Source organism: Echiichthys vipera (genome assembly GCF_963691815.1).
Source record: "Echiichthys vipera genome assembly, chromosome: 12".
Classification (NCBI taxonomy): Eukaryota; Metazoa; Chordata; class Actinopteri; order Perciformes; family Trachinidae; genus Echiichthys; species Echiichthys vipera.
The window spans coordinates 15,145,274-15,166,502 of NC_139837.1; the positions used below are offsets into that span (position 1 = coordinate 15,145,274).

Genomic DNA, 21,229 nt, shown 5'->3' on the forward strand with positions numbered 1-21,229 from the left:
GAAAAATAAATAAATAAAATAAAAATAAAGCAGGTTGAGCTAGAAAAAATAAAAAAATTAAATAAAAATAAAGCAGGGTGAGCTTGGAAAAATAAAAATAACGCAGGGTTTTTCTTTTTTTAATAAGGCAGGGTGAGGAGGATTTCATTTATTTTTTAAATAAGGCAGGGTGAATAAAAACAATATATTTCGTATTTGACTCTGCCCCCAAAATAAAGTGCCAACCCTGAGAGCCTCGCGGACAACATGACGTCACCGCCGGAGCAGTGAACTAAAACAATCAGCCTCGCTCCTCTCCTCTCGCTCCCAGACCGACCGACCGTCTCCTCTGTGGCGTCCATAAACAAGCAGCCAGGCTCGGTTGACACAGACGTGCTCGTCTCCGTCAGCCAGTTCCAGCGCAGAGCGTCGCCTCGTTTACAGTGACAGCCCCGACACATACGGCAGACAAGAAGAAGAAGAAGAAGAAGACGAAGCAAAAGAAGAAGAAGAAGAAGAAGAAGAAGAAGAAGCATTTAGCTAGTGTAGCCTTCTGCCAGATAACAGGAAAAGGCATGTCTGCTCAGCCCGGCGAGGAGCTAGGCTCGGAGGGGAGGTGGTTCGGGGATGACTATGAGAGGAACGGGTTGTTTGGGAACACAGCGACCCGGTTCGACGAGCTGCGTGATGAATTTAAGCCGAAAGGCGGCGAGGTGGCGGCGGGCGACCTGGAGCAACAATTTCATCCTTTCCAGGACGACGGGAAAAGGCCTCCCGTTGCTATGGAAACTGCATCTACAGGTAAAGAAGCGGACAGTTGTCGCAGTTAAGTATCGGTGTTTACCAATTAAGTGCCACATTATGTTTAATTTTTGCCAAACATTAACAAACCCACAACGGTATTTAGGTGTAAATACAGCGAGAGAGACGCAGTCGAGTTCGGACTTTAGTGTTACGACACACGGCCTGTCTGTCGGCTGAGTTAAAACTTCTGGGATGGAAAACACAGAAACAAACATGCAATAAAAGTAACTTCTATAGGATGATAGTAAATCAGCTGTTACCACTGTGATGTTGAAGGGAAAACTAATATTATGACCCATTGTTTTCCCTGGTTGAGTCATAGGGAGGATTCATATGGGATGCCACATGCATTAACACATAGCCTGTTGAACTTTGGAAGGCCTGGACGTTCACTGTTGTACCACCTTCCATGTAGGCCTACCTGTAATAAAATACATTCATTCTTCATATGGTGGGGCAGAGGGATGATCAAAAGATTATAGGCCTAAACCCAAAGCGTTCATAGCTGCTGGCTTGTTTTAAAATTAGTAAATTGTACAGTTTATCCATAAAATGAGACTTGACCAAGATATTGTATGCTTCCTGATGTAAGAAGTAACCTGCATGATGACATTATCATACGTTCCTGTTTGGCATTGTTGATGATGTAGTTATATATAACTGTATGCTGGTCAGACAGTGGTTTTGAGGAAACCTCGTGCAGACCTCAGTTCTAAGTCCGTCACTTTCCTCAGCACAGCTCGACTGCTATTTTTAATCCAGCAGGATCACTATTCGCTTGGATAGCAGAACCAGAGCTGTACTTTCATTCACCAATTCACTGAAAAATTCATGAGATGAAAAAAAAGGGACCGCCTAGTTACCTCTCTTTGCTGCTCAGGCCTTCCTCTTCTCGCTGGTTGGCTGCTGCTGGACCAAAACATGGAAAAGAAGGGGAAAAAAACACGTTTGTTTTTGTTAAATATCCTTTAAGTACATTGTTGAATGCATAAATTAAATCTTGTCAAGGGAGCACGGGAGTAAAACTTAAACATCCAGAGCTAAAAGTGCTGCAATTGAAAAAAAAAAGGTACTGTTAAATTTACATAATTTACAAAAGATAAAAAATGATGGCATGTTGATGTTTGGCCTTACTTTCTAGAACAACAAAACAACGCACATGTTCTACTTTCCCAACAGTGTCAGACAAGCTCCAACATGTGTAGGTGCACAAACACGCATGGATTATGTTTTGATTCCTAAAGATGGAAAGAATAGCCATCTCTTATTGCTGTGACCCCTGCTGGGCCTCGCCCATACCACTGAAATAATCCACTCTGTCACTTATGTTCTTGGTGGGAACAGGGCGGATCTCATCACACAGAGCAGGGCAGACTGAACAGTTTCCTCTTGACCAGACACGTATAGTCTGGTCTGATCTTTGCAAAAACCCATTCACTCCAAACAACCCCCCTCTGTAACAAACTTTCCCTTTCTGCTGTACTTGTGGATAATCCCAAAATAAGATGTCAAGGTTTGGAAACTTATAGATCTTGTTTTTTTTACTGAGTGCAGATAATAAGTTTGGCTTTTGAACAGTACAGCCTGTGAAATCGGATCTCTTCAAGATATCTAGAATTGCTTCTAGGTAATTGATCCATGCCTGTCCTGAATCTTGTTCACATCAGTGATCTACCCTTAGGACACCGATAATGCTGATTTGGGGTGTATTAAATTACCACAGGACAGAACCTTAGCCTTGGATCACAAGAGGTAAAGTTGTTGAAGATATTGCTGCATCATGATGAAGTCTTAGTGTGCTGTGAAAATCCCACAGTTTGTTTTTAGCACATGGTTTCTCTAGTAGCCTCCCCTTCTGTCTGGCATAACAGTGAACAACTAATTTCACTTTATACACAAACAGTGACAGCTCTTTTTGACATCCTTTTTTCCCCAATGAGCTCTTCGTAACTCCTTATAGTGCAATGTAACGACCTCTACGTCACATCCTGACAAAGTGCATCAGTCATGAGAAACGTTCTCCCACAATCCAGTCCCTGAGAGGTGGATTAGACTCAAGTCCTTCTCCGTTTCAGCATATCATCAGTGACAAGGATGAGACAGCATATGTCTGGCTGGGTCTTTTCCATATCTGTCAGATAGAGAAAGCACTTAGTGGACTCCGCTGGACTGCATAAGCCAGTGCAGTGCATTTGTGCCTTTAGCTCCTGTTCCCAGGGGGCCGAGTAGTGCTAGGTCTTTTCAGACTTGATGATAAAGATGCAAGATAATACAGGGGAGGAGGAGGAGAATGGGGGGGGGGGGGGGGGGGGGGGGGGGCAGCTTAATGGCAAGACGAGAGGCTGTGATAAGAAGGGCGATAGTTCACATGACCAGACTGTCAGGGAAAACTAGAAATACAAAGGAAATTCATGGATAATTTTGTATCTGACTGACAAAAGCCCTCAACTCAGTGGTCAGCTGAGCAGCTCCCGGGTGTGCTTCCGTTTGCTATTGTGGTTAAGTATGTGTTGTCCAGCACCTTACATAATTATATAAAGCTTAAAAGGTGTACAATATACTAGGATAGTGCGTCTGCTTTCTCAAATGATTTAGAGGGATTATCCTGTGTGTTACCTGCCACGTTTCCAATCTCATTTATCTTCATCTGTCTCCAGGACCAATATGCTAATGCTGAGTTATAAAAGGACAGATAAAAGCATGACAGACCCTTCCCAAAAAGCTCCACTGCAGGGAAAAACAAAGCACTACTGCTATCATTATATCAATAAATCATAATTTATGTCTTTTGATCCCCTGTGTTTACCCTGAACCAATTAAAAGCCAGTATGTGAAATATGATGCTATGTTTACGATCATACTGCCTCAGTCCAGCTCTCTAGCCTGTGGGCACAGAGTAATCCCTGAGCACAGTATTGCAAAACAGCTCATGGGATTAGAGCTACTATCAGTAGAGACGCTTTTAAACAGTGTAGTCCATCTAATTGATTTTGTGTTGGTTATTGTAGCCCTACGCAGGCTCGCCACCCTGCCTCTATCCGTACTCTTTTATGCCAAATTCTGTCTGTACAACGACAGTGAAACGGCAGTCTAAAGTCACACTGAATTGACAGCTTTGACCCAAAGCAGACAACTTGCAGACACTCAGTCTGGATCCTCCCACAGCCTCTCCATTCATCCATAAAGATCTATCCAAGCGAGAAAAATACAATCAATAGAGTGGAAGACAGGTACTGTATGTGCCACGGCTTTAGAATATGAGTGGGACGGATGAGCTTTTATTTAAACTTCCTCTGCATTGATTTATCTTTGACAATGGCTGCTGGAACAACAACATTTGCCCTGTGTGGCCTTAAGTGATTTCTTTTAAGAATGGTGGATACACTAGCATTTCTTACAGTAATTGTGGGTCCTCATTGTCTTGGATCAATGCAGCTCAGGGCACTTGAATGCTTTCGCACAGCTGTTCTCCTATCGACCCTTGCTAGTAGTTTTGCTGTAGCTCCGCTCTTAGTATAGACTGTCTTTGTGCTTGTGCTCTCCATTATCTTCTTCATTAAAGTGTGATAGTTAGTGCCTAGTATTAATGTTCAGCCAAGGTTATTGTAATCAATACATTATAACCATAAACGTCATAACCAAAGCTTTTCAAGCCAGAGACCATTAACAGTCAGAGTGCTGCTTCAGTTAAACTGTGACAAATAAGTATGGGCACTTGATACAGGAATCTAATATTATACCACTGTCCATAAAACATAATATGTACTTTAAAAAACATATTTAAATGAACATTTCTATATAAATTGTACACCAAATAACAGGAGGAAGTCTGTGCAGATAAAGAGTGTTAGGTAGTTTAAGTGGCTAATTTAAATTATTCATAATTTGTGCATAGCCAACTCAGTCACTGTTTTTATCATTCTAAACAAAGCATTGTGCAGTAAATGGAACAATTTATACCTAGAATAATAAAGCTGCTGCATTTTATACGTCATAGGCACAGAGGGCTTTGAAAGACGAGCACAGTGAGCATCTTGATGGATGGCCTCCCACAAGGCCATGGAGTGAAAGAGAACTCCTGAAAGATAACACCACAGTCGAGAGGGTCACAGGCATGGAGTATGGAGTTGTTTACAGTGCAGTAGATTAACAGATGTTTAAAAGTAAAGCTAAACTACTGATGAGAGTTATGATGCTGTGTGCTTGCACATAGGGGAAAGAAATTCACCTATTACTGATTAAGCGGTCAATATAATGAATTTTCTATGTGGATTGTGCATCAATATGACTCTGCAAAGGTACTGAGAAGGGTATTTTCCTTAACAAAAATGCTACATTATTATATAACATTATTTTTTCAAATATACATAGGTATTACATTATCAACTAATTTCAAAAATGAACACTGAGAAAATAAAGAATAAATAGAAATAAAATAATAGCTAAATAAACACATGTTCATAACAGTCAAATGCTGACCATTTCAATTAGGAATACATAAAACATATAGCTATATGACCCCATTCCTAAATCACCCCAAGCATCGGTTTCTGTTATATAAATTCTGTTAAAAAGGTTTTCATATAGGTGTATATTGGAATACATATACGCCAATACTGATATACCAGCATGTCCGTGATAAGCCAATATCTGATGATAATATCGGACTGGCTCTATTTGGTCAACACAAACTAACAGAGGTAGTCTTTGCAGTTTGCTCCTGGCTGCAGGAAGTGAGACAAAACAATGTTCTTGAGACTAGCAAACACAGCTGTTTACACAAAAATAAATTTCAATTTAAAATGTATTCATTTTATTCCCCATTGAATAGCTTCAGTGGATCAGTGTCTTCAAGGTAGTAAACCTTGCTGCACACTCAGTCCCACATGCATCTCAGTAAACCCTTCATTTTTAAGTGGTAATATATTCATTCTGCAATTCCTTCAATATTGTCTGTGCTCACATGTTTTGTCTGTGTAGCCCAATAATTAGGAGCCCATGCCTTAACGTAGCACAGATTGTCAGGCTGCATTAGTTTCCAGGCTGCACTGGCTGCACAGAGGACAACAAAAGGACTGCCCCCTTCACAGCACACCAGGACATATTTATTTAACTGCACCATCCTTTCAGTGACATGCTTATGTGGTGTGAGCTGAGAATTCCTCTGTTGTCACATCCAATCCTATCTGAGCACAGCAAAGCATTTGTTTCAGCCTTGTGTTTTTCTTTCTCCACTGTCTGGGTCCTACGCCATATCAGCAGATTATATGTGCCCTCACACTTAATACACCAACTTTGTCAAGTAGCTGCTCAGAGCGGCTGCCTTCATGGCAGTTAAAGACGACCACTAGCGTCTTTGTTGTTACAGAAGCCTTACGCAACTGCTGGCGAGTTAATCTGTGTTGGTACGTAGAATAGGTTGATAGAGAGAGAGCAGGATTACTGTCAGTTTACAGCTCCGGAGATCTCCTCTCCACAGTTTGTAGTGGCCCTGAGTGCTTCCCACATCTGCACAGTAGGTATTTGTACATTAAATCAGGGAGTGTAAGATTATGATGGTGTTGCCAGGGTGATGGCTGATGGGACGTATACAATGATAGTACACTAAGAGGATTACACATTGGTTCGCTTTAGCAGTGCATCAAGGGCATTCATGTCAGTGAACTGAACTCGACTCAGCAGCTGTGCCCATCCATGTTGCATGCTTGGATCCGTCTGCAGTTCAGATGTTGATCTACAAGACATTAGAGTCAATTAGATACAAAATAATCTGAAGCTCATGAGCATGAGCCTACTTGGCTTTTTCTCCATGTCACAGCAGTCCTCCCCCTACATCCCAGTATGGGTGTGTAGTGTTTATGCCATTGTATGATGCATTGTTAATGACTGAGGGAGCAGCAGTAGAAAGGACAGCAGAAGGGAAGGGTGGTGGAGCTTTTTAGAGGAAGTGATGGGAGGGACGGGACGTCCTGACCTGTTGGGTCTTCTGTCAGTTAGTCTGCATCCTCCAGAGCTAACCCTAAGGCTGCTATTTTAAATCTTCCCCCCTCATCCAGCCCAGCAGCTGGACCAAGCCTATTTATAGCACCACTGCTGCCCTGGGAGAAGCGAGGCTAGAGAGCAGGAGGAGGAGCACAGTATGTGGAAGTATAAACTCAGACTAGTACACAGCACAACAAAAATATTAGCATCAGATGTTTGGTGGTGTACAGTGGTTGTACAGTGGTTGTGTGTGGGTACGATGTTTATACTCATGTACTTGTGTATGAACATGAGACAGTGTGTGTTTGTTGTTGGAGCTGCTTGACTCAAAGATATAAAGTCAACAAATCTGAATACTTGACCTTGACTTCTGCCCTGATGACTTGAAATAACATCCCTATCAAGTCTCTTCCTGTTTTGCAAGTCATATGTAACATGAGTATCCATCCTGAATGTTTCCCTGCAGCACAGTAACAAATTATTCAGTGAGATGTTGAGTGGTATTTTACAGCAGAGCACACACAGCTTCAGAGCTAACATCTGTCAGTTTTGAATTATAGTTGAAAACACCATTTACAGCCCCACAATTGTAATTAGTCACTGTAATTAGTTTGTTTCCACTGTGTGTGTGTGTGTGTGTGTGTGTGTGTGTGTGTGTGTGTGTGTGTGTGTGTGTGTGTGTGTGTGTGTGTGTGTGTGTGTGTGTGTGTGTGTGTGTGTGTGTGTGTGTGTGTGTGTGTGTGTGTGTGTGTGTGTGTGTGTGTGTGTGTGTGTGTGTGTGTGTGTGTGTGTGTGTGTGTGTGTGTGTGTGTGTGTGTGTGTGTGTGTGTGTGTGTGTGTGTGTGTGTGTGTGTGTGTGTGTTTTAAATACCACAGTGAGCGGGCTTTGTTTGAAATATTTATTTTATACTTTTTTCATGGATCTCTATATCTTTGTTTTCACAACACTCATTTGTCAGGGGAGATGCAGGAAGATTAGTGGTTACAGAGCAGAGATGTGACTAGAGAAAGCCCTTTGCCTGCATGAGTTAGAACAGACTCTGGTTGTGGAACTGTGGATTTTGGGGGTCTGAACAATCCCCCTTTGTCCCACGCTGGGTACAAGCACCCTCTGTTACTACTGCCTCACTGATCGTCACAGACGAGCACCCAGTCTGACTGTGCCACAGCCCCTTTCCCTGGCAGCAGCGCCAGCTGAAGCCTAGCCTTGTTTAACTGGATGTTTTCATTAACCAAACAGCTCAGGCATAGGCGGATTTGATGTGATCGTGTTACACAGAGACCGCTGTTTTTCTTCCTTATCAGTTTCCTGTGTGTAACCTCACTGACTCTCTTCCTGTCAATCTCTTTAGATGACACCATGTCCGGCCTGTTTAGGAAGCCTATGAATGATGATGGTGATATCTACACTTCCTTGATGTCAAATCAGAGCTTCACATCGGGTCGAGAAGCCTCCTATCTGTCGGACGACATGAAACCATCCAAACCCTCCTCTGGATCCTCTGCCTTGGATCACTTCTCCAGCGAAACCTATAGCTTCAGCTCCAACACTAAGACGTCTTCCAGCCTGGTTGATGACATGCCAAAATCTCTGTTTGGCTCAGACAAGACCGAATCCTACAACTACATGGACATCAGCCACGGGGATGAGCGTCATGACCAGCACAGCCTGTTGGACACAGGCTCAACTGGTCATGACTCACTGGTCAGCTACATGGATAAAAACCTTGGAAGAGACGAGGATGACGAGGAGGAAGAGGAAAACCTCGGCCCCGCACTGGGCTCCCACTCTTTCCCTTACGTGGAGGAGCCATCTGATGAAGAGCTGTCAGACTACCGCTCCTACCGAAACTTGGGTGGCACCCCGCAGACGGCCAGCCCGGTGAAGATCACCTTGACCGAGTCCCAGCCTCCAACTGTCAAAAATGAGCTGCAGCAACATCCCCCTCCAGTCAGTGTGTCTGAGCGTGAAAACGTCCTCAGTGTGGGCTTACAAGGGGTTCCCACTGTGACACTGTCAGAGCCAGAGGATGACAGCCCTGCCTCCACTCCCAATGCTTCACCAACACGTAGGCACATCACACACACACACACACACACACACACACACACACACACACACACACCTGTTACATGGTCAGATATAAAAGATGGTTATGTAGATAAAACCCCCATCATGGTATCGGTAGTTTTCAGTTGCGATAAAAGTATATATTAGGCTATATCGTACAGTACAGTTTTGGGGAATGCATGTTTTTGACTGAATCAAGTAAATTAAATACCTGACACATCAAACTTCATGTGAGATATATTCAGTGTAGATGATGTTGATGTCATAACAAACGTCATTACCACAATAAGTTTGGTAACATTAGCTACTAGAGACCATCCAGCGAGTGGCTCACACCAGCTGCGAGACAAAATTTGGCCAAGGGCGTAAAGTTGTGGGGCAATGGCACCCTCCCTACTTCCGGTGACCTTGTTCAAACCACACCCATATTACCTTTTTCCTACCAACTACAAACCTGTAGGTTTCGCACGGTTGTGATGCTATCGCAGCGACAATATCTGTCTACAGACAGACACAAAATACTTCAAACCTCTGGGGTAGTTCCTGTTACAGTAGGTGTCTTCAGAACCACATTTTGTAATGATCACAAACACACACACGCACACACGCACGCACGCATGCACGCACGCACGCACGCACGCACGCACGCACGCACTCACACAAGGTGCGAAAACAATATAATTGTTTTGCAGCTGGTAAATATTAGCCACCATAAGCTACTGGTCATACAAGACCAAGTAAGGTTGTAACGGAAAATTTAATTATGCAAGTTAACATTTGATTTAATTTGATTGATTTGATTTTGATTTTAAGAGGATTGTTTTCTTTCAAAAGTTACATACGCTAGTTTTTAGTTATATGTGGAGATGCTGAATGTCTTAATGTCTCCACTGCATTTCTTTGTGAACAGAAAAAGAATTTCCTTCCCATGACGCAGTCAAGCCTGCAGCTTTCAAAAGCAGTCCAAGTACAAAGGCAGGCAGCAGGGAGCATGATGGCAGCAGCGCCGAGTCTGGAGACTCAGAGATTGAGCTGGTGTCTGAGGAGCCTCCAAAGACCACTAGCAACCCATTTGCCCAGCCACCTAAAAGCAAGGGCACGTCCAGCCAGCCTAACCCCTTTGATAATCCCCCAGTCACCAAGGGTGGTTTCGGCCTAGCAGGCAACCATGCTCCACCCACAGCCTACAGCATTCTGAGGGAGGAGAGAGAGGCAGAGCTTGACAGTGATCTCTTCATTGAGTCAGCATCTGAAGAGAGCCCAAAGAGGGAGCAGGGCTTCAGCGGCCCCAAACAAGGAGTCAGCCCTCCCTCTCCCCTGGTTCCCAGTGCCATCCCGGCCCACAGTACCACTGAGGCACCGCCAGTCGAGCCCCTGATCACAGAGAAGGTCAAGACCCCAGTGAAAACAGAGGAGGATCGCCCCAGCAAGCCCAAGCCACCCACTGCTGCAGTGCCCCCCGAGGTGCGATCAGAGAGGCCCCACCAGGACGACATGCACAAGCACACCAATGAGGGAAAAGGAGATTTGGGAAAACCTGCTGCCTTGACCATTCTGCACAGCTTTGATAAACAAAAAGGTCAGTCTTAAAAATCTTGATTTTCTTTTTTGCCCAGAATGTGTTTGTTTTTCCTTTGCATATAATTATAAAAATATACATCATTACTGTCTCTTTGTGGAAGTATATAGAACCTCAAAAAACATGTCTGTAATCTTCTCATTGTTGCAGTGGTTTCACCTGGGCTCATAAGCTGAGTATTGGCTTTCCAGAAATTGTGCTGTCAGAGTGTGGAACAGGTAGTGCTGTATGTGCTGATGTGTCTTAATGCTTGAATGAAAGTGTGATTACCGTACTTGCATTTATGTTAAAAAAAAAACAACCTTCCCCGTCATATCTAGGGATAAAAACAGTTTTAAAATCATTGACCGCTTGTTTATAATCAAATTACTAACGTGGCACTTGTGTTTGTTTACCTCCTGGTAGCTTCTTGCATGGTGTGCTCTGACATTGTTTTGTTGACAAGGCTGGGAAAGTCAACAGGATTGCTGAGAGAGATGGGATGTTCCACTGTTGAGTGTCTGTACCGGGGTGGGTGGGAAGCGTTGTACTTTCCTGAGGTCTGCTTCCCCCTGGTGGTACACTTGATAAAGAAAATCTGAGTGAGGATGCATTGGTTCACATTTATGACAATGCATAATGACTGAAAGTCAACAGCACCACTGAGTAGTAAACATTACTCTCTACAACGGACATGCAAGTCAGTCAGAGTTAATGCTGCGATGCTGTCTAAGCTTGTAGTTGTCATGGGTATTTTGACTTCTACTGGGGGTTTTCTCTGTCCTTGCAAACAGTGGATTTACATAATCCTATGATGTCAAAACTGGGGCACACTTCTTCTTAGGGGCTTCAAAGGCTTCCTCTTGAATGTCGATTGGCTTTGGTGTCCTGAAACTCACTGCTACTGATGCAACCTGGTCTAACATAATGTATAGATTTGAAATGTTTAATATTACAAGCCGGTGTGATTAAATCGTAAATATAAGAGGCTGCCCTTTGTTTTGTTTACTCGGACTGTAAGAAGATTCTGGAAATGCTAAAAAGCAGGTCACATTTATTCTTTCTCCGCCACTAGAGGGCGCCATTGTCGTTGCTGCTACTTTGAAGATCGGCAGATATTGTTTTCATCCAGTCTGGCACTTCCATACCAGTTGTCATAGCAACAGTGATGGGGGAGCGTGTTCAGTCTGGTTCAGGGAAATCTTTTTTTTTTTCCCCCCTTGGTTTGTATTGGCATCAAGCCTGTCACGGCTGCAGTGAGCAGAAGGTGTGAGGTGTGGCTGTCTGCAGGGGGGGGGTAAAGGGGACAATGACTAATGGATTTGATTGGATTCAAAATGGCATAAACTACAGAGGAATTTTTGTTTTTTTTGCTCAGTGCTGACAACACAGTGACTGTGCTATTTCTTTTTGAAGCACCAAATATAGGTGGAAATCATAAATCACAAAAACTCCAGGAGGCACTAAACAAGGAACATTGTGCTGCCCTGTCTCTCGTTATGAATTATTAAGTACAAGCACTTTGCCCCTTCAATTATCAGTGAGTCATAGTGGAATCAGCTATTTGAATCTTGGGCTACAAACTTCAATACTGTTATGTGCAAAATAAAGAACTACAGACCTGGATGTCTGCCATATTTTTCCTTAGCAACATGGCCTCAAGTCCAGCTATTTTCAGCGTTCAGGAAACATTGTCATTGGACCCTAATTTGAAACATGGATGTGGTAAATGCCACATTTGTAGCCTTTATTATTATTTGCATCAATAACCATGTTTGGGTTTCGTGCTCAAAAGTTTATGACAAACATATGTGGGACAACCCTCCCACAGCCTGTACCCCACTATCGCCAGTCTGTTCTCATGCTCTGTTCGGGCTTTTATTGTGAAAGTTAGTGTACAAAAACATAGTCTCTAATGGTCACCACCCACCCTCTCACCCCTCTAGGCTCTTAATTATTGCATGGATGGTTTGCTGCAGCATCAACTGTGGTGTGGTGTTTACAATTTTACCCCCCTCCCCCTCCCCCGGCACACACACACACGCACTTTCCCCACTCCTTCTGTTCTAGCCAGCCCTGCTCCACAGCATCAGTCTGTGAGCTCCGTGAGCCGGCAGCACCTTGGAAACCTTTCCTCCCTCCCTCCCTTCCTCCCTCTCTGTCATCTAAGCCTCCCGCATCCTTTTTTCAACCATTCATGCCTTTCTGGGATGAGTAAGTGAGTCGGTGCTACTGAAGAGGGAGACAAAGAAGAAACGGAGACCATAAAGAGAAAGGGAGAAAAGAGAACAGGGACATAACTGATCACCAGCATGCAGGCCACTGCAGACGTTACCAAGAAGGAAAGCTCCTGGAGCGGCTGGAAGGGCCAGGGTACTGATGTGTTTACTGCGTTATACTCACTGGTCTGTCTGTGTTTTGTGGCTGTGAGAGAGAGCGACTACATGTACGTTAAATATTCATGTAGGTGTGTATTTTTTAACATGTGGTTGTGTGTGTGTGTGCTTTGCATGTGTACATTTGCAGTGTTTAACTGTGCCTCCTTTCACAAGGACACGCCCTGATGACATATTCCTTCATCTGCATGTGTGTGTCCGATGAAAAAAAAACAAAGGAGGGTGCAAAAGACGCTGGTGGGTGTTTTGGAAAATACATGTATACACACCAGTGTGCTGGGCGCCATCTGTTTTGGTTGCATGTTAATACGGATGCCAGTGTTGTGTTGTGGACTCCGGCGTGTCATAGTCATCGCCCTCCCCTCTTTGCATCCGTGCAGGGGAGCCCGTTTTATATGGCGTATGCTATGTTTTTGTGTAACGAGGTATACGGAGTATCCGGACAGCATTGACAGACTGTCTCCATGGTAACCAGGGCACACCCATCCTGATTACATCAGCCTTATCTTCTCGGCTGCCATGACACCTTGCAGAGACTGGGCCGGAGTAGAGCATCCTCCGTCTGTCTGTTTCCATAGCATGGAGCGTTCGTACAATAGGCCAAGAGAGAAAATGGCGTCCCTTCCTCCACACTGGTTGTGGTTTATTATCTGCTGTCGTTTTAGGTTTAGCTCAGCAGTGTAAATGCAACATAATGATCTGCTTATTGTATCCCAACAGACTGCAACAGTCACTGATTGATGATGTGCAGCTTTGTAAAAAACAACCTTAAAGACAACCCCCATTTGTCATGATTCTACTGAGTCAATATTCATTTAATTTGGCCAAGACTGAGTAACATGATAGCCTCTGACAGGATCTGTCCACTACAGTAAGCACGCATCAAATTAAGCTGATACAGAAAAGGATCAAATTGAGAAGATTTATTTTTCCTGCAGCACATTACCTTGAAGCTGTAGGCATTTTTATGTTTAGTCATTCTTATTGCACATGCACAGTATCGACTCACCGCTACAAGCTACTCAAGAAAAATCAGACAATGATGCATACATATCCAGAAGTGAAACAGCACCCAGATGACAACAACCAAGCTTTCTAAGCGATGCCCAAAACTTAATGTCTCTGTGCACACTTGATTAGTGTCTCCTATTTGTATGGCTACCTTTATCAATAAAGTAAATCTGTATTCTGAAATCTATGGCATCATATGTCATGAAGCTACACAGGTAACAAGATGAATGTATGTAAATATGGCAGCTACAGAACCAGTTCTAGTAGTTTCTCAAATGCATGAACATAGCTTAAAACTTAGATACTGTACTGTGGTACAGTATGTTGCGTATTTAGTAGTGTCTACAACTTTGTGCATTTAGGAGGAAGTTAATTTGCTGGTTGTTTGAAATCCTTACTTGATTGTGTTAAGTTTGCCTTTGACAATCAAACTTAGGGAAGGAATAGGTCAGATTTTCTGACACAGTATCACACTGTCTATTCAAATAAGTTTAATGACATAGAAAAGTTTGAGAAAAGAGTCAAACGTAAGTAATACACTAAACTTCTTTAGTGCCGTTTAAAATTTAAATGTTTTAGTTAACTAGCCCCATTCGTTGGACAAGCTGTCCGATTGCTGAGATATCTCCGTCTACACTAACTCTAGCAAATGTCCATGCATCAAGTAAGTAACTCATACCATCTTATATCAAAAAAACAGAACTATCACTGCTTATAAATTCGATGTTCATAATTGTCCTGTAACTTACACCCATGTCTAAATTTATTATCCTCAAGTTCAAGTTCCAAGTCTGAGACACAAGTCCCGAATCTCGGCTGTTGGCAGCAGAAGTCCCTTTACATGTCTGCTCACTCTGGCTGATGGCTTGTTTGAGGCCACAAGGACGTCTTCAGTGATTTAATGAGGTCAAGCTAAACTAGTTTCCCTACAGAAAATGGGAGGGGGGAGATCATTATTGTTACCGGTGTTAATCATCTTGTCTGTTATCCGTGCACCAAATCTAGAAAATCCTGCAAGAACTAACCACATTTTATTGATTTGGTTCATGCATTAATATAAATATCAAGTTTTCATCAAATGTAGACAACTGGAATGTAAAACCATAATCGGTTAGAAATCAGAATCAAATTTGTAAAAAAAACACAACAATCTTGAAGCCCTTTATACACACTGTCTTTCTCATTTTCCTGACACCCCTGACACAGACTAACTAAATAACTAACTAACTAACTAACTGGTGTCTTGTTAAACCTGCCATTGTCCTCCTGTGCTGCACAATAAAGGCGAGGCTGTCTTCATGTGTCGGGGTGTAGACACATTATGTGCTGCTGATTCCCCAGATTCAGAGCAAATTAATCTCTCTCTGTTCCCAAAGGAAGGCTCTCTCCCCTCCCGCCCTCTCTCTGCCACTTTGGGCCCCTCCCTTTCTCCATCTCTCAGTGAAGCGAGTGGCGGAGAGAAAATGGAGCATGGTAACTATGGTAACTGCATCAGGCAGGTGCTCAGCAGATCCTCGCCACTGAAGCATTTTAATGGAGGAGTTAGAATACGGCCACAGTCTGGGGGGTTTATCAGTATATAGTGTTACAGTAGTTGTCTCATCTTTAGCTACTGAAGTCATACGATACATAAAAAAAGACTTTTCATTTTCTTTTTTGATTTACTTTCGCTTAATTTAGATGCTGCTTGGCAGTCTGTCACATGCCAGCGGGGCTGCGCTTAAACGCCTGAGCATAAAAGCGCTCACAGACAGAGACCGTTTGCATCTGTGCGTTCGTGTGTGTGTGTGTATGTGTGTGTGTGTGTGCTGGATTGCAATGTGATTCTTTGGCAACCGCACCCCATAGACCCCCCCCCCCCCCACACACACACACACACACACCCCTCCTCAGTCCCCTGCCAGGCTGATGCTGATTTGCTAGTGTGGCTGTGGCCCCTCCCCTCCGGTGCAGGGGGGACTCCCCCCTTCACTGCTCTCCTTTTGTCCATGGATAAAGCAGCTGCCTCTTTCCCTGTTCAGCCATGGGAGCCGCAGGTCAGTACACGCTTCTACTGCACTAGCTAAAGCTTTTTCAGTCTGCTGCGTCCAGTCTGGGCAGCACATCACAAGGCACTGTCGCTGTTTAACACCTGTCTCTAGCAGAGCTGTCTGTTGCTGATGTGTCTGTGTGCTGTTACAGGTGCTGTATGTGCTACCTGTATGTGTGTGTGGGTGTGTGGGTGTGCGTGCGTGCGCGTGCATCTCCATGCAAATTAGTAGCCACATGGACAGTGGAGACAACAATGGCTTCTGTGGGGAGTGGTGGCTAGACCCATGCACCCTGTTCCCACTGTTTCTGAATGAGTAGTGTTTTCAATGTGATTGGGGGGTGGGGGTGCAGATAGGTACCGTACAGTGACTATTGGTTACTGAAAAGACAGATTGTACATTTCATTTCACAGTACAGGGCAGCTATTGTATGTGGGTAGCAGAGATTCACTGAGTCACAATGTCTGTTCTTCTGCTGCCCAGGTTTAGCCTGCCTTTTTGGCATCCACAGATGCCTTTTAGTGGAGAGTAAAGATGGCCGTCATCACTATGCTGCTCACAGCTCCACAGCTAAAATTAGAGCAGTCAGGCAGGCGGACAGCTCAGAGAGGAAGAGTAAAACACCCAAGAGACTTCAGCTGCGATTCTCTCTTCTTCATGGGCACAAAACTTTACGTTAACATAACGGCTCTGCTTGCCTCTTTATGTGACAGGAAAGATTTCCAGGTGTGGTTACCAACAGATGAATGCTAAAGCCTGGTAGTACTGATAGACGTGCAGTGGCAGAGGCTGCTGGTTCAGCAGGGGTGAAACAGTTCTCATGGAAACAGGCCCGTGTTTTCTAGCCGACACAGACGACTGCCAGAGGAGGACCATGTCGGCTGTAATGGTACACTGGGCTAATCCTCAGTTATCACGTCACTCTCTCATCTTTTCTAGTGGCTTTGCATTACAGGCCCCGCCACCCAAAGAAGTGAGAACAAAAAAAATGTGGGAATAAAAGGAAAATAATACAGCAAGATCCACGAGGGGCTTCGGCCATGTTGTATATTTCAGCGGTTGGTTTCTGTAGGAGTGTCATCGTTTGGCGGAATCGCGCTGCATTAATGAGAAACTTCACTAAAGCATTGTCATCCTTCATCACTGACCACAGAGCTGCTGTGGTCGGGTCACATTGAACCTTTATCTGTAAATTGCTGATAGTGCTTCTATTTCTGCGACTGCCTTCACCGAGCCGTAGGTCAATCATTAATTCTGTGCTGTGAGCGGCCAGTGCAGGTGTACCTTCAGTGTCATACAGTTCCCTCTGACAGTTTGCATGTATGTTTGTATACGTATGAGACCAGACCAGGTGCTACTGACGATAAGTAAGTACACGTCAGACGCATATATGAAGAACCCCTGGTCCAGAATGTGACAACACGGACTGAAGCACTTACTCAACAAGTTAGTCATTATCTTCTTCGAAGGTCGCTCTATATATAGGAGTAAAGAAACCGAAGAGACAAATCGTCACTTGGACACCTTCTGGCCACCCTACAGCTCCGCAGTTCACTCTATCCTAAAGCCTAGGTTAGGAAGCTGGGTTAAAACAGGATCACGTGACAGCTTAGGATCTTGAGGACATCGGGTTGGGAACAGCTTCCAGATATTTCACTCAAATGTGTGGTGTGTGTAGCAGCCTAATCCACTTTGAAACGGATACATCCGATGATGCCCAGACCTACTGTACACGTCACAGTGAAAGGTCAGGTCATGCTGGTTGAGGGTCCTTACCCTGTTTGTCCTTGTTCTGTCCTTTCCTTCCAGCGATTGACCTGCTCTACTGGAGGAATGTGAAGCAGTCGGGAGCCGTTTTCAGCAGCGTGCTTCTGCTCCTCTTCTCCCTGACCCAGTTCAGCGTGGTCAGCGTCGGAGCCTACTTGGCCCTGGCAGCCCTTTCTGCCACCATAAGCTTCAGGATCTACAAGTCTGTGCTGCAGGCTGTGCAGAAGACCGATGAGGGACATCCTTTCAAGTGAGTAAAATAGAAGATTGTTCAGTGATGGATTCCATAAAAGGTCATTTACTAACTGAAAGGTCTTGTCTGTGTTTCCGACCCTGTATTGGTTACCAGAGCCTACCTGGAGGTGGAAATCGCTCTATCCCAGGACCAGATTAGTAAATATGCTGACAAAATCCTGCTGTACTCCAACACCTGTATGAAGGAGCTCCGCAGGTTGTTCCTTGTACAAGACCTGGTCGACTCCTTGAAGGTTTGCCTCAAACTTGCTTGTTTGCCATTTAGAATCTCTAGCAAGAGATGTTTATTACTTCAAACCGCACCACCCTCAGGTACACTGTTAAGGGCCTTGTCATGAAACTAAGAACACAGACACCAAAACAATGTAGTAGTACGTGTATTTGCAGTTTATACTAATATCAGATATGCTGGTTACAAAGATAAGAACATGTCATCTGTTTGTGTTTTTAGTTTGCTGTTCTGATGTGGCTGCTGACCTACGTGGGTGCTCTCTTCAATGGCCTGACACTGCTCATCCTAGGTGAGGTCATCTCGACTCACTCAAACTTCCAAGCACTGCTGTTGACACACACACACACACACACACACACACACACACACACACACACACACACACACACACACACACACACACACACACACACACACACACACACACACACACACACACACACACACACACACACACACACACACACACACACACACACACACACACACACACACACACACACACACACACACACAGTGCAAAACAATACAATTGTTTGATAATCATAAGAGGACGTAATGAACAGAATACGTATAACTACATTTTTATTAAATCATGTGTCATTAATGAGAAGCACAGCATGTCCTTATCACTGTGCCAGACCCAAATTCATTCATGGGACATGTTTACTTCATTGTCGAACATGTACATTATCTGTTTACTTTTCCAGTTTACCTTAGATAAGTGTTGGGCTGTGCTGGGGGACATGCTGACACAAGTGTGTTCCTGTTTTCTGTTCACATATCCCCACTGTAGGTCAGAATACTTTTAACATTAACCATTACTCTCTCCATGCCTTTACAGCTGTGGTCTCCATGTTCACCATGCCTGTGGTCTATGAGAAACATCAGGTAAGAATCTGAGCTTCATGATACAGTAACTCATGTCAACCCTGGTTTACAAAATATCGTTTGCTATTTACACCTGTCACTTTCCTTTATGCTTTCAGGCACAGATTGATCAGTATGTGGGACTAATACGGACCCAGGTCAACTCTGTGGTGGGGAAGTGAGTGTCATTCAGACTTTTTGTTCAAAGTTCTCTTACGATATATGAACAAGTGTAGCTGCAAGCAAGTCTGAGCACCAAGAGGAAATCAAGCAGTGCACTCAAACGATGGTGGAACGAGCTCCCCATCGACATACGGACAGCAGAAAATCTACAGATCTTCGGCTACAGGCTAAAAACGCATCTATTTCGACTGCACTTTTTTAAAAAGCACTATGTAGCAATCTATAGATCACCTTATTTGAAGCTAACTCACTTTTACTTGCTCTTCTGGTTTGTATTGTAAATGTTAAATGCACTTATTGGAATTAAGCTAAATGTAATGTGACAAACCCACAGAGGAGTCTGAGCTACCTGTACCTTGATATAAGCCACTGATGTGCCCTTGTGCAAGGCACCTAACCCTTTACATCCTTAACCCTGACAGCCCTCTGCTGTCACTGGGCAGCTTCCACGTATTTTAGTGTAAACAGGAAGAATTTGTGCTCAGAAAACCGTCCAATGGCTACAGAAGCTAACATGTTGAACAGCGAGAATAATAGTTCAGCTGGTCAATTAAATTTACTGGAAATAACGATAAACACCTATATTCATAAGCTCTGTGTTAACCTTTAAAATTCCAGCCTGAAGTTTATGGGTTTCTAAAGGGTTAAAAGTTTTTTTGGACCGACCACTATTAATATGCCAACTTGACGCTCAGTTCTATAGACTGCCATAAAAGTAGAGTACAATACCAGCAGGAGGTTTAAATGAAGTAGAATAAGCAAAACTTAATCTGGAATAAATACCTCGTTGAACGTGCCGTTATTTAAGTCTGTTTTTTTTGTACAGGATCCAAGCCAAGATCCCTGGGGCTAAGAGGAAGGAGGAGTAGACCTGTCTGTCTGACAGTCCAGTCCAGCTCAGAGTCAGGCGGCACCGTCACTGTTGAAGAGCCTGGTTGTCATCTGTGGGGCATAGTGCTATGTCATCTTGGTGTTCTCTAAATGCATCCACGAGAGAAACCTTCACCCTGTCCATAGCAGTCTAAACACTAACACACAGTCACACCAACATATTCCTGTTTCTAGGTAGACAAGTACACAACTCGAAAACAAAAAAAGAAACTGACTTTTTTTGTGTTGCTTATTATTAAAGTGCATGAAGTCGAGCCTTGGGTAAATAATATTTGATATCTTTTGTGCGGTTTTTAAATAATTCTTGCTTTGCAGTGCTTACCACAAACGATATGGTTTTGCACAAAAAAAGCTAAATGCCCACAGACGTGCTCTGCTGCCAATGTTAAATACTGCTTCATGTTTCTAAGTTAGCAGACAGGGCTTCTCTCAGTATATGTCCATATATATAAATAGCAAAAATGATTTCCTTTTGGTGTTTCCAAGCACAACATAATTTAACAATATGCGTCTTAGATGTGGTAATTGTAGGGTTTTGCTTTTGTATAACCATAAGGAACAATACACACGCTCATGTTTTAGGTACCGTTGTACAACTACTATGAAGACAAGGAGTATCTGGTGATATTTAGCTTGTTTGAATAACTGTCCAACTTTGTACTATGTTCAACTATATTCTGTAGTTCTTTAGACCCTGGACTCTAACTATTTGCACTTACACTATGTATTTAATTACAAGAATAAGAAAAATAAATGTACCTTGATGTATAACATCTCTTCAGCCACTTTACTAATGAGTTCATATTCATAAGATGAGTTGACGTGAGCGAAGATGAGTTTGTGTGTGACACCACAGCTAAGTTTGACGTGATAACACTTTTGATGGGAGACCTGGAACGATGTGCTATAAATACAGTGAATTCTGGCACAGACAGACCTCTCGTGTCATAGTAGGAGTTTAGTGTGTGAATGTGTGTGTGTGTGCTTGCTGTGGGGATATATTTAACTTGACTCTTGGGTCACAATGAGACTGTGTTTGAATGAAGACTGATTGACAAGCCTCATCTGTTACAAATAACTATTTTTAATTGCCCACTGCTGAGCTACACAGGATGATTTTCATCAATGAAATTTTACATTTCTTATTAGCAGCCACTTATTAAAACGGAAAAAAAACTAAACCAATGGTAGCTGCAAACA

The 21,229-nt window shown here is 43.5% G+C and overlaps 1 protein-coding gene across 3 annotated transcripts; it reads left to right on the top strand.

Moving 5' to 3' along the window:
* Window positions 1–385: 385 nt before the first annotated feature.
* Window positions 386–21,210, top strand: rtn1a (reticulon 1a). Of its 3 annotated transcripts, XM_083923804.1 has the most exons (9): window positions 386–780; window positions 8,118–8,834; window positions 9,747–10,415; window positions 17,641–17,848; window positions 17,948–18,086; window positions 18,305–18,374; window positions 18,930–18,976; window positions 19,075–19,133; window positions 19,965–21,210. In XM_083923804.1, exons 1-9 carry the CDS (start codon window positions 555–557, stop codon window positions 20,005–20,007), a joined length of 2,178 nt encoding a protein of 725 aa, XP_083779930.1. In that variant the 5' UTR covers window positions 386–554; the 3' UTR covers window positions 20,008–21,210. The 3 variants fall into 3 exon arrangements, with proteins under 3 accessions (XP_083779930.1, XP_083779931.1, XP_083779932.1); XM_083923805.1 differs by lacking the exons at window positions 386–780; window positions 8,118–8,834; window positions 9,747–10,415 and adding an exon at window positions 12,523–12,767 and having other exon boundaries at window positions 19,965–21,177; XM_083923806.1 differs by lacking the exons at window positions 386–780; window positions 8,118–8,834; window positions 9,747–10,415 and adding an exon at window positions 15,811–15,837 and having other exon boundaries at window positions 19,965–21,175.
* The last annotated feature ends 19 nt before the right edge of the window (window positions 21,211–21,229 follow it).